Source organism: Mus caroli, chromosome 1 (assembly GCF_900094665.2).
Source record: "Mus caroli chromosome 1, CAROLI_EIJ_v1.1, whole genome shotgun sequence".
NCBI lineage: Eukaryota > Metazoa > Chordata > Mammalia > Rodentia > Muridae > Mus > Mus caroli.
In genome coordinates, this window is record NC_034570.1 from 76,345,220 (window position 1) to 76,355,565 (window position 10,346).

A 10,346-nucleotide genomic window follows, 5' to 3' on the forward strand; every position below is an offset into this window, starting at 1 on the left:
ATTAAAAAAAAAAAAAAAAAAAAAAGAGCTGAAAAAAAAAAAAAAAAGATTCTATCTAGAACATTTGTTTTATCGGCTCATCACCTTGTTACTAATAGCAAAGCCAGCTCGTCCCTAGTTGTGGGGTTTAGTGCTGAGACAGTTTGCTCTCATGACCTTCAACGCTATCTCTGCACTCTACTTTGCATTTCTGGTGCTTTTGCAACTTCAGCGAGGGCTCGAAAGTCCATGTCTGCTGTTTCCAAGTGACCCCCTAGGTTAACTGCAGGAGACTGACAGTGCCGATAGCTGGAGGACAAGGACACAAGACTTCTTGGGCACTGCTTCAGCGTGTGGTTGTGGACAGGTTTGGCACATGCCGGACTTGACCCTTTCCCTCTTAGGATGGATGCTATGGGTTGTCCTCCAATGATCAGCTTGGAGAACATGCTAGGAGTCCTCCTAGCTGCTGCTGGATTCCAATTCTGGCTTGGGCCCTGTGGTAGGGCGGGGATTGAGGGGCTGGAACTCTGTTGTGGCTGTTTCTGTCTACTGGGACCAAGTGCATGTGGTAGGACAAGGATAGCTTGGAGCTTCCAGTATGGCTGCGCTGTGGATGGTCACAGGAAGCCAAGCAAGAACACGAAGTGGGACCCAGGTATAGCCTCCTCTGTCCTTTCAGGGATGCTCTTCCACCAAGGAGGCTCTGTGTGACCTTCCTAAACTGCACCACCCACTAAGGACCAAGTGTTCATACTTGGGAGCTGATGGGAGACAGTTCATACTCAGATCACAGTGCCACACAAAATTGAAGACCGGATTCCAGATCGTCAGCATCCTAGCACTCGGGAGACAGAGCCTGGCAAACCTCTGATACTCTCTGGCAAGGCATTCTAACAGAATTGATGGGCTTGAGAGACACTGCCTCGAAAAAATAAGGCAGAGAATGATAGACCTGACCTTGACCCCCCCCTGCGATATATGTGCTTTTGCAAGTATGTGCATACCTTCTTTTGCATGGGTATATAGCCACATGGACATGTGCATATACTACACACAAATATAGACACAAAAAAAAACATTAAAAATCTGAAAAGTAAAAGTGAGAGAGAGAAAAAAGAACTCTTAATTGCATTAGCTTTTCCTGGGTTTTCTTTCTATCATGCTTGCTTATTTTACAGGAATTATGCTGGAATATGAAAAAGGTGGAGAATTAAAGACGAAATCCATAGATTTACTTGAGCTCAGTCCTAGGTAAGTGAGCCATGTACTGCAGTACGTGCTTCATACCAAAATCTTTCAGGGGAACACCCCAGTAAGGATATTGGCTGGGAGGATGCAACTTTATTATTAAAAACATAAAGGTCCCCACTCTGCCCTTTCTTCCCTTTTTTCATTTTTCTGAAGCAGGACTATTTTGAAAGATGATCTGGCTAGTCTAGAATAACTTTTAGAATATATTGAAGACAGAGTGGCCAGCTTTCCCTATTTGTGTAGAATAGTCACAGCCAGCACACCAGTATTAATACATTGCCATCGACACATCAAGTCCATTCTGTACTCAGGCTCTCAGAGGTTTGCTCTACTTCCCTTCTGTGTTCCAGGACCACAGCCAGGATCCCGTAGGTCACCCAATCTTCATGTCTCCATAGTTCCTGTCATCTGTATGGGTTCCCCAGGCTTTCCTATTTGTTGGTAGCCTTAGCATTTCTGAGCAGTACTGGTTACTGAGTTTCAAAGATGCAATCTAGCCTGTTGTTTCCTCAGTAAAGAAAGATTTGATGGACCATCAGAGAATGGGCAGAGGTTTGAGACCAGAGCTCCCCTCCAGCTGAAGCTCTATGTGAGCCCAGAGGAATTCTCCATAGGTTAAAGTACCCCAGATTCACCGTGTAGGAAACCGTATGCAAACCTCCATTTGCACAGGCAGAGCCGGCATGTCACGTGGACCGGTAACATACTGAATCGAAAAAGCTACAAGCTTTGCATGGTCTTGGATTTCGTTCTACCGGAAATAAGTCTCCTTGTTGTGCGTTCTGCCTCTCAAGAGGAGCCCTGCCATTACTGGCACTGGGGGTTCACTGTACTGTTCTGGGGGTTCACTCTCAGGTCCTCCTGTCTGTACAGTGCGCACCTTTACCCACCAAGCCACCTTCCTGGCTCAAAATAACGTAATTCTTCGTGTTGTAAACATAGATGCAAATTTGACATGCAAGTGTTTGGGGTGAATTTCAGTACTGATGTCAACACCCTAGTAGGAGAGATCCAGCAAGCAGAGCCTCTGATCACAGCGTCCCGGACAAAGCAAGTCAGACTCTTAGTGCAGAGGCTTCAGGAGAAACTCAGACAGCATTGCGATCACAATTTCTACCTGTTTAAGGTAAGGTGTGCTTAGGGACATCGGGACCATGGCTGCTACCTTATCTGTTAAAGGCATGTGTAGGAATACCAGGAAGGACAAACTTGGGTGCTTTCTGATTTCTCTTAAAAGTAATATCTTCTCTTAAAATATAGGGTTTTTGTTTTGTTTTGTTTTGTTTTGTTTTGTTTTGTTTTTCTTTTTGAGACAGGGTTTCTCTGTGTAGCCCTGGCTGTCCTGGAACTCACTCTGTAGACCAGGCTGGCCTTGAACTTTGAGGTCCACCTGCTTCTGTCTCCTGAGTCCTGGGATTAGTTGTGTGTGCCACCACCACCCCAGCTATGTTTAGTTTTTATTTTTTCCTAGAAAAATACTTGTTTGTGGTTTTAGTATTTCACGTGTATTTTGCCAAGACTAACCCTTCAATAGGTATTTGTTGAAAGCCTGAGTGACTCTCAAAATACTAACTCTTGAGAAGTTCAAGAAGGACTTAAAGTAAATTTACTTCTCCTTTTTTCAGATTATTAAAGTTATTTTCTAGTTAGAGTACTTCCAAGAAGTTGTATTTCATGATATGTCAACATTTTCCATTTTCTGATTCGTTGTGAACTAAACTGCAAGCCAGTGAATTGTTGACCAAATATGGTAGAAGTATGCTTTTTCCTCTTTACGTTTCTGAAAAAACTAGAAATATAACAAACGCATCCATGAAATTACTTAAGAGCAGCTTTTAAAACTAAATTAAGAATGTTCTAAGATTCTTTTCATGTTATACGAATTACCGTTTTGTTTTAGGTATCATCATCATCATCATTATAAAAATCACATTTCTTATTTAGCAATTTAGCATTCATTGGTTCTACCTGACATAAGTATCCAGGTTCTCCTTGGTCTCCATCTAGTCAAGTTCCTAGAATGTGAGGCGCTTCATTCTTCATTTTCTCCAGCAGGTGGCAATGTTTTATCAGAAATATAAGCTGTGTAGCTACAGTGACCTGTAGTTTCTCATTCAAGGGAACATATTTGATAGCAAAAAGGAAGCTATTAGTAGTTGTAGTTTAGAAGCAGATCTATCTGATGTTGACCCCAGCTAACCACTCAACAGATCAGCTATTCAATTACTATATTCATTCAATGGCCATCCAGTTAGCAACCACTAGCTGATAGATATGGTAGGGGTTCAAAGATAAATGAGGCATTTTAGGATTAAAATTAATTAATAATGCAGTGTAAAATATATTTGAAACATATTTAAGGTTTTTTATTATGTACACTGTTCAAATTTCCGTAGAAAACCATATGTAGTGTGTATAAAACAGTGTGTCATGTGGAATCCTCTTCAGTAACCACAATTCATCTTAATAGTAAATTTGTATTGACAGAAAGTGAGTCAGTTACTTCTTGCAATTGTCTGTGGCTACTGAGAATACAGTTTATCTTTTATTCCTAGTATGTTTGGCTATTGTCCATTTACTACATATGACTAAGAATACATCAAAAGTCACTGCTTGTTTGAAATTAAAATAGATACACTTAATTTGGTATGAGCCCAAAATAAATGGTGTTTTCTTCTGTCGAAGGTTCTCAGAGCACACATATTGCCATTGACCAACGTGGCACTCAACAAAGCAGGCTCCTGGTAAGGTCCTCTTGTTCTTTTTAACTTCTGGCAATTAGGATGAACATTTCTGAGGGTTTCTCCAATAGGTCAGTTAGTTACAGGCCTAATGGGACCATCCCTTGGATATCCTGATTCTGCTAACTGCGGAGGAGAAATGCAAGCACTTGTTCCCACTTGTCCGACCCAAGTTTTCTATGTGTTTATCTACTATTGTGTGAGAGGCACCCAGAGTACTACAGCCGAGAAGACCTGAGAAGACTATGCGGGTGCCTGGCTCGTTGCCTGGCTACAGGAGCTGCCAATCAGAGGCAACACCATGGCTATCTGGGATGGGTTGGTTCAAAAAGGGCCTTTTCTATCTAGCTTTGCGTTTGGTGTACAATGCCTAGAATCACCAATGCTGTGTTCAGAGAATGCTCTGCTCAGGTTCGGATCTGAAGGTCTGGTTAGGAAAGTTGAGATGAAAGGATGGTTCTCAAATCCGGGCATGCGAGTCTGCATTATCAGTTCACTGGGATTGCTAGAATAAAATAGCCCAGCCAAACAGCTGTCAAACAGACATGCATTTTTATACTGCAGAACATAAATACAGAGAGTGTAGAGTGTAGGGGAAGAAAGGGTGAACGATAGAGTCTGAAGTTATGGTCCAACAACTGGAAGTATTGTCCTAATCACATTGCAGACTTTGAAGTTTCACAGAAGTCATTATAATGTACACTTTAATTGTATAAGAATATAATAGGAATAGATTTATGGGTTTTTTATTTAGTAAGTTTTTAAGTCAAAGAATTTGAAACTGTTCATTGTACTGAATGTATGATTTCCAATATTAAAAGGAATATAAGGGGATAATAAAGGAGTTATCTTGTAGGAAAACAATAACAAACAGAAAACCAAAACCAAGGTATCTACGAGCACAATGCCTGCCACACTCACCATGCCCTGCAATGTTGATGTTCCCCGTGTTAGCTTTATCACCGGAAGCTATGATCGGACGTGCAAGGTGTGGGACACAGCGTCTGGAGAGGAGCTGCACACCCTGGAGGGCCACAAGAATGTGGTGTACGCCATAGCCTTCAACAATCCTTACGGGTATGTCCATCCATCCCTTCATCTGCTCACCCCTCCATCACTCATTCCCCCCACCTACTGGTTGATGAAGGGAAGAAAGAGGATCGTAATTTACTGCTCTTCTGCAGTGGGAAGTGGTTCTTTCTGAATAGCGTACTGTTCTGGCTCTGGGGAGAGTGACACTCATCTGCCATGTAACTTGCCTTCTTTCATTTATAGATGAATATTTTGTCTTTCGGGGCAGAGGAAAAATATGCAAATAGTAATATGCTAAACAACAGTGCCAAGAAGAGTGGAGGCCCCCTTTAGGCCAACCTCTGGGTACCTGGCCCGGCACACTAACAGGGTCCTCTTGTCTTACTCATTACCCATTTCAGATGCCCATGACACCATGGGTGTCTGCAGTCACCAGGCACCCCATCACTGTGCCTGCCTCTTCTGTGGTGAGATTATGAGCTTATCAACAGGTCCACAAGTCTGTGCTTTCAACAATCATGCTTGTGGAAATTACCATTGAATTCAATTATACAAAGTATCTTTAGTAATTAAAAAAAATTGCCTACACTAATGAGGTGCAAAAATGAGAAGAGAGGTCCTGTCTTCTAGGAAAGCAGATAAGGAAAGTGTTTGAGAATTTCCTCCCAAGTAAGGTTGTGGGTAAGACCTAGTGCATTCTGTCCTTCCAGTGGATTTAAATCCTTTAAGTTTCTCGTACTATTTAAAAATTTAAAATATCTGTTCAATTTAGCTTTTTAATTTCAGTTTTTAAAGCACACACACAGACATAGACAGAGAGAGTCAGAGAGAGACACAGACATAGACAGAGATAGACAGAGAGAGAGAGTGGGGGAGGGGAGGGAAGAGGGAGGGAGGAAGGGAAGAAGAAAGAGAGGAAGAGAGGGAGGGAGGGAGAAGCCAAGGTGCACATGTGTAGGTCAGAGGACATTTCCCAGGACTCACTTTACCACCTGGGGGCCCAGAGACCAATCTCAGGCCATTGTGCTAGGCAGAAGGTCCCTTCACTCACATAAGACCCATCTCTCCAATTTTTCTCATCCCATTTCAAAGAAAACAAAGCTAAAGAGTATGGGAATTCAGTCAGGTTTTCAGCACAGGTGATTAACTTACTGACCCAGGGTCAGTTTAATGACTTCAGAGTCCTTGGTTCTCTGTCACAAGAGTGCCACATTAGTGTATATATTTGAGAAAAATTTGAAGATTGTGGCTGTTGTTGTTGTTCTTGTTTCACAACTGATCCCTCAAAATTACTTTTTGCACTAATGAAGACAGTTTGAGGAATCTGGCTCAAATCTCAAATCTCAAATCTCTCTCTCATGTGTGTGTTATGTGTCTTTTAAAGACATATGTGCTTTAAAAATTGAGATAAAAAAAGTAAGTTTGAGAGATCTACTATGTCTCTTTCTGGCAACTAGAACACAGCAGTAAGTACCCGAAGGCTAAGGGGAGGGGACCAGAGAGATTTCCCCTGGCTTGGGTGTCTTTAAAGGTGACTCACAGGATGCCTAGCCCTGACTTCAGAAGCCTGATGACCATAGCAAAATGAGGGAGTGGCACCAGCTTTGGCTTTTAAGCTGGTGATTTGCCCGCTTCCCTATAGCCAGTGTGTGTCTGCAGTGACTGTTTCCCCCAGCAGGGCACAGGGCTGGGGTCAGCACATGCTGTGGGGTCACACTCTCTCCTGCAGGACTGGACTGCTTACAGAGGCTTGTGAACACGAGAGTGGGACAGTGAATGTGCCTTCCACAAGGCTTGCTTTGGCAAACTGAAATGAGTCAGAAGGCCACCGAGGAGGCAGGGGACCCTCAGTCCTCACAAGGCATGGAGGGTGGCAAAGGAGTCTGTGACATTAGAGTTTTACATCCTAGTTAAAACAATAGACTTGGGTTTCTCCTGTCATCATGTCTTTTAAATCACTCCTCAAACACTTTAAGTATGATATCACACTCAGCGTAAGTGGGCACAGTGAAAGCATTAACTGGTATAATTAAATTGCAGAGAATTGACTTTGATGCATACATTTTTATAGTATAATGAAATTTTTATAGTACTTAATTAAACTAACTTGTAGAAATGAAAACGTATTGAAATCACAAGTGATACTGTTTTAATACTGTGTAATGTTTGTTTTTACTGCATGTTCTTTACTGTCTATGTAACTGGCATGATAGTCTTGTGTTTGTGAATAACAGTTTGTAGAGACAGGCATATATTCTGGTGGTTCTATTAAATTTTATCTATGCCTCTGATGAAAAGCCACATGTCAAATTATGAAAAGAGTTGTCTCCACCTGATGATTTATTTATGAGCTAAAGTATGGTTTTCCTTAGCACATCATTTCATTTGGGGTTTAGAGAATGCATCTGAGACATTTATCAAAGAATAAAGTGGAGTGTGGATGTGTTTGTACCCACACATTTGTGTCTAAGTTCCTGCAGTGTATGTGTGTGTGTGCGCTCACTTAGTGTTTATGTGTTTTATAATGCTGAGAGTAATTTTTGACTCAATACTGTAATTCTTCAATCACTGAACTATTATAACATAATTATGTTTTATGATATGATGTCATAAAGACATATAGAACAGTTTGTCACTGAATACAAATTGACCAGGAGAAAATGGCAACTTGAGATTGGTGCATTTGAAGGGAAGAAAGGCTGGCAAAATGGACTGAGATACCTCTCAAGGCTTCAAGCTCATGTTGAGTGGGATTTAAAAAGCAGCAGGAAGTGGAGGCAAAGTGTCTTGATACCCTGGAGCCCGATTGGCCTAGAGTGCTAGGAAGCTATTGGGCATTCTGTGGGTGCTCACCAGGATGAGCTGCCCTTGTGCACCGACAGAAAGGTCCTTGCTTCACCCTGTCAGAGTGATTGCAGATGCAGTGACTGGATGGCCTGGGACCAGAGAAAAAAGGCAAGACATCAGCGTTAGTCTGGACAAACATAAGTTCTGTGCCTTTCCGGACACATATGACTTTCTTTAGTGTGTGTGATTTGGGCCCTATGACCTGGCTCTTACACACTGGAAAGAGAGGCCCATTGGACACGCAAACTTTATATGCCCCAGTACAGGGGAACGCCAGGGCCAAAAAGTGGGAATGGGTGGGTAGGGAAGTGGAGGGGAGGGTGTGGGGGACTTTTGGGATAGCATTGGAAATGTAATTGAGGAAAATATGTAATAAAAAAGTGAGCTTACAGCAGGATAACGTGTGATGACAATGTAGGGACTGAGAATGCCATTCAGTGGTCGGACACTTGCTCAGCATAGGCGAGAGCCCAAGCTCGGAAAAGAAAAGTGAAAACACTGGAGAAAGAACAGAAAAGAAATATTTAAGATTATAAAATAAAATGAAATAGAATGTCAGGCACAGTGGCACATGTCTAGAGTCTCAACACTCTGGAGGCTGAGGCAAGAGAGTCCTGAGATTAAAGCCAGCCTAGTTACGTAGTTATGTCATGAGATTCTGTTTGAAACAAACCAAAGCAAACCAAACCAAAGAACCACAACAGATAATCCAACTAGTGGATTTTATGAAAGAGGTAAATGTGGATTGGGGGTAAAATGAAAGATTTCAGTACCAAGATTAAGTGCTAAGATGATCAGGCTAACCTCTTTGTGGCCTTTGAGTAAGGGCAATACAGTATTAAAGTTAACACAATCTTTTGTTTGAAAGGGACTCAGGTCTTTGAGTGTGTGTGTGTGTATGCAAGATGTGTATTTCAGGTATGTTTTTTTTTTTCATACAAAGTCTCTCATTAGCCTGGAGTTTGCTGAGTAGACTGGGCAGACTGGCCCAAAGCCCTAGGGATTGGCCTGTTCTTATCCCCTCAGAAACACCTCTTCCACCATGCCTGGATGTTTCTAATTTTTTTTTTAATTTTAATTTTTAAATTATGTGTATAAGTTCATGTGTGTATGTGTGTGTGTGTGTGTGTGTGTATGTGTTGTGTCCACACACACATGTGGACATAGTATTTGTGGAAACCAGAAGAGGGCAGTGCATCTCCTAGAACTGAAGTAGGCAGTTGTGAGCCAGCCACCTGGTGGTAGTGCTGGGAACTGAACTCAGGTCCTTTTCAAGAACAGGGCACACTCACTCTTAACTACCGAGTCAACTCTCAAGCCCTAATATGTGGCTTTCTCTTATGGGTTCTGGGCCTTGAACTTGGGTCTTCAAGTTTGCACGCAAGTACTTAGAGTAACCGAGCCATGTCTTTTGCCCATAGGATTCCAGTCTTCTAGTCTAATTCTCTCCAAATCCCTCTATACACTAGGTATTGTTTTCTTAAGGAATCACTGAGGTCAACTTCTCAAAATCTTATCAATCAGCTGCTTACCTAGGTTTATCTGTGTGACATTTCTCCCTTTTGTATACCTATAACAGAGTTTATGTTTATGTCCATACAGCTAAGACTAGATATTATTGGTGTTCATGTAGCTAATTTTTTGAAGTTACATTGTTATTATATTAATTCAACAATTGAAATAATTACAAAGTATATCCATACCTATAATGCAACATGTTTAACATCCATACTTATGAATTGACACCATTAATTATTAGACCTTGATTTTGTTACTTATTGGAGCAAACATGAAATTTCTTATTGTTTTAACAGTGTAGTGTATGCCTAAGTAGGTTGGTAGCTGGGTATGTCTGGTCTGAGTTCAGTGTGTCATGCAAGGTGGCTGAATTTGTTTCTAAACTTTGAAAATTTTCAGTGATAAAATTGCCACGGGGTCTTTCGACAAGACCTGTAAACTCTGGAGTGCTGAGACAGGAAAGTGTTACCACACCTTCAGGGGCCACACAGCAGAGATTGTGAGTATATTTGACATCCCAAAGTCTCCTTCATGATGCTTTTTCTTTAAGGATCCCACCTCATATGAAGTAACCAGTACCCCCAGAGCTCCTTGGGACTAAACCACCAATGAAAGAAAACACATGGTGGGACTTGTGGCTCTAGCTGCATATGTAGCATAGGATGGCCTAGTCGGTCATCCATGGGGAGAGAGGCCCTTGGTCCTGTGAAGGTTCTATGTTCCAGTATAGGGGAATGCCAGGGAATGGGAGTGGGTGGGCTGGGGAGCAGGGGGAGGAGAGAGGGGATAGGGGATTTTTGGAGGGGAACTAGGAAAGGGGATAACATTTGGAATAATTTGTTACAGTGATAAGTACCTGTAAAAAAAGAGTGGAGGTCATTATTTTTTAATATTTTTATTACATATTTTCCTCAATTACATTTCCAATGCTATCCCAAAAGTCCCCCATAGCGCCCCCCACTTCCCTACCCACCC

At 41.9% G+C, this 10,346-nt stretch overlaps 1 protein-coding gene across 2 annotated transcripts in view; it reads left to right on the forward strand.

Annotated features, from left to right (window-relative positions):
- Daw1 (dynein assembly factor with WD repeats 1) overlaps window positions 1–10,346 on the forward strand; it is a 49,680-nt gene that overhangs the window by 16,957 nt on the left and 22,377 nt on the right. Inside the window, exons 2-6 of one of the 2 annotated variants that reach the window (XM_021166469.1) lie at window positions 1,161–1,233; window positions 2,176–2,359; window positions 3,919–3,977; window positions 4,929–5,051; window positions 9,771–9,870. In XM_021166469.1, coding sequence (XP_021022128.1) covers window positions 1,161–1,233; window positions 2,176–2,359; window positions 3,919–3,977; window positions 4,929–5,051; window positions 9,771–9,870 — 539 coding nt within the window. The remainder of the gene's footprint in view (window positions 1–1,160; window positions 1,234–2,175; window positions 2,360–3,918; window positions 3,978–4,928; window positions 5,052–9,770; window positions 9,871–10,346) is intronic. The other variant, XM_021166479.1, reaches the window with a different exon arrangement.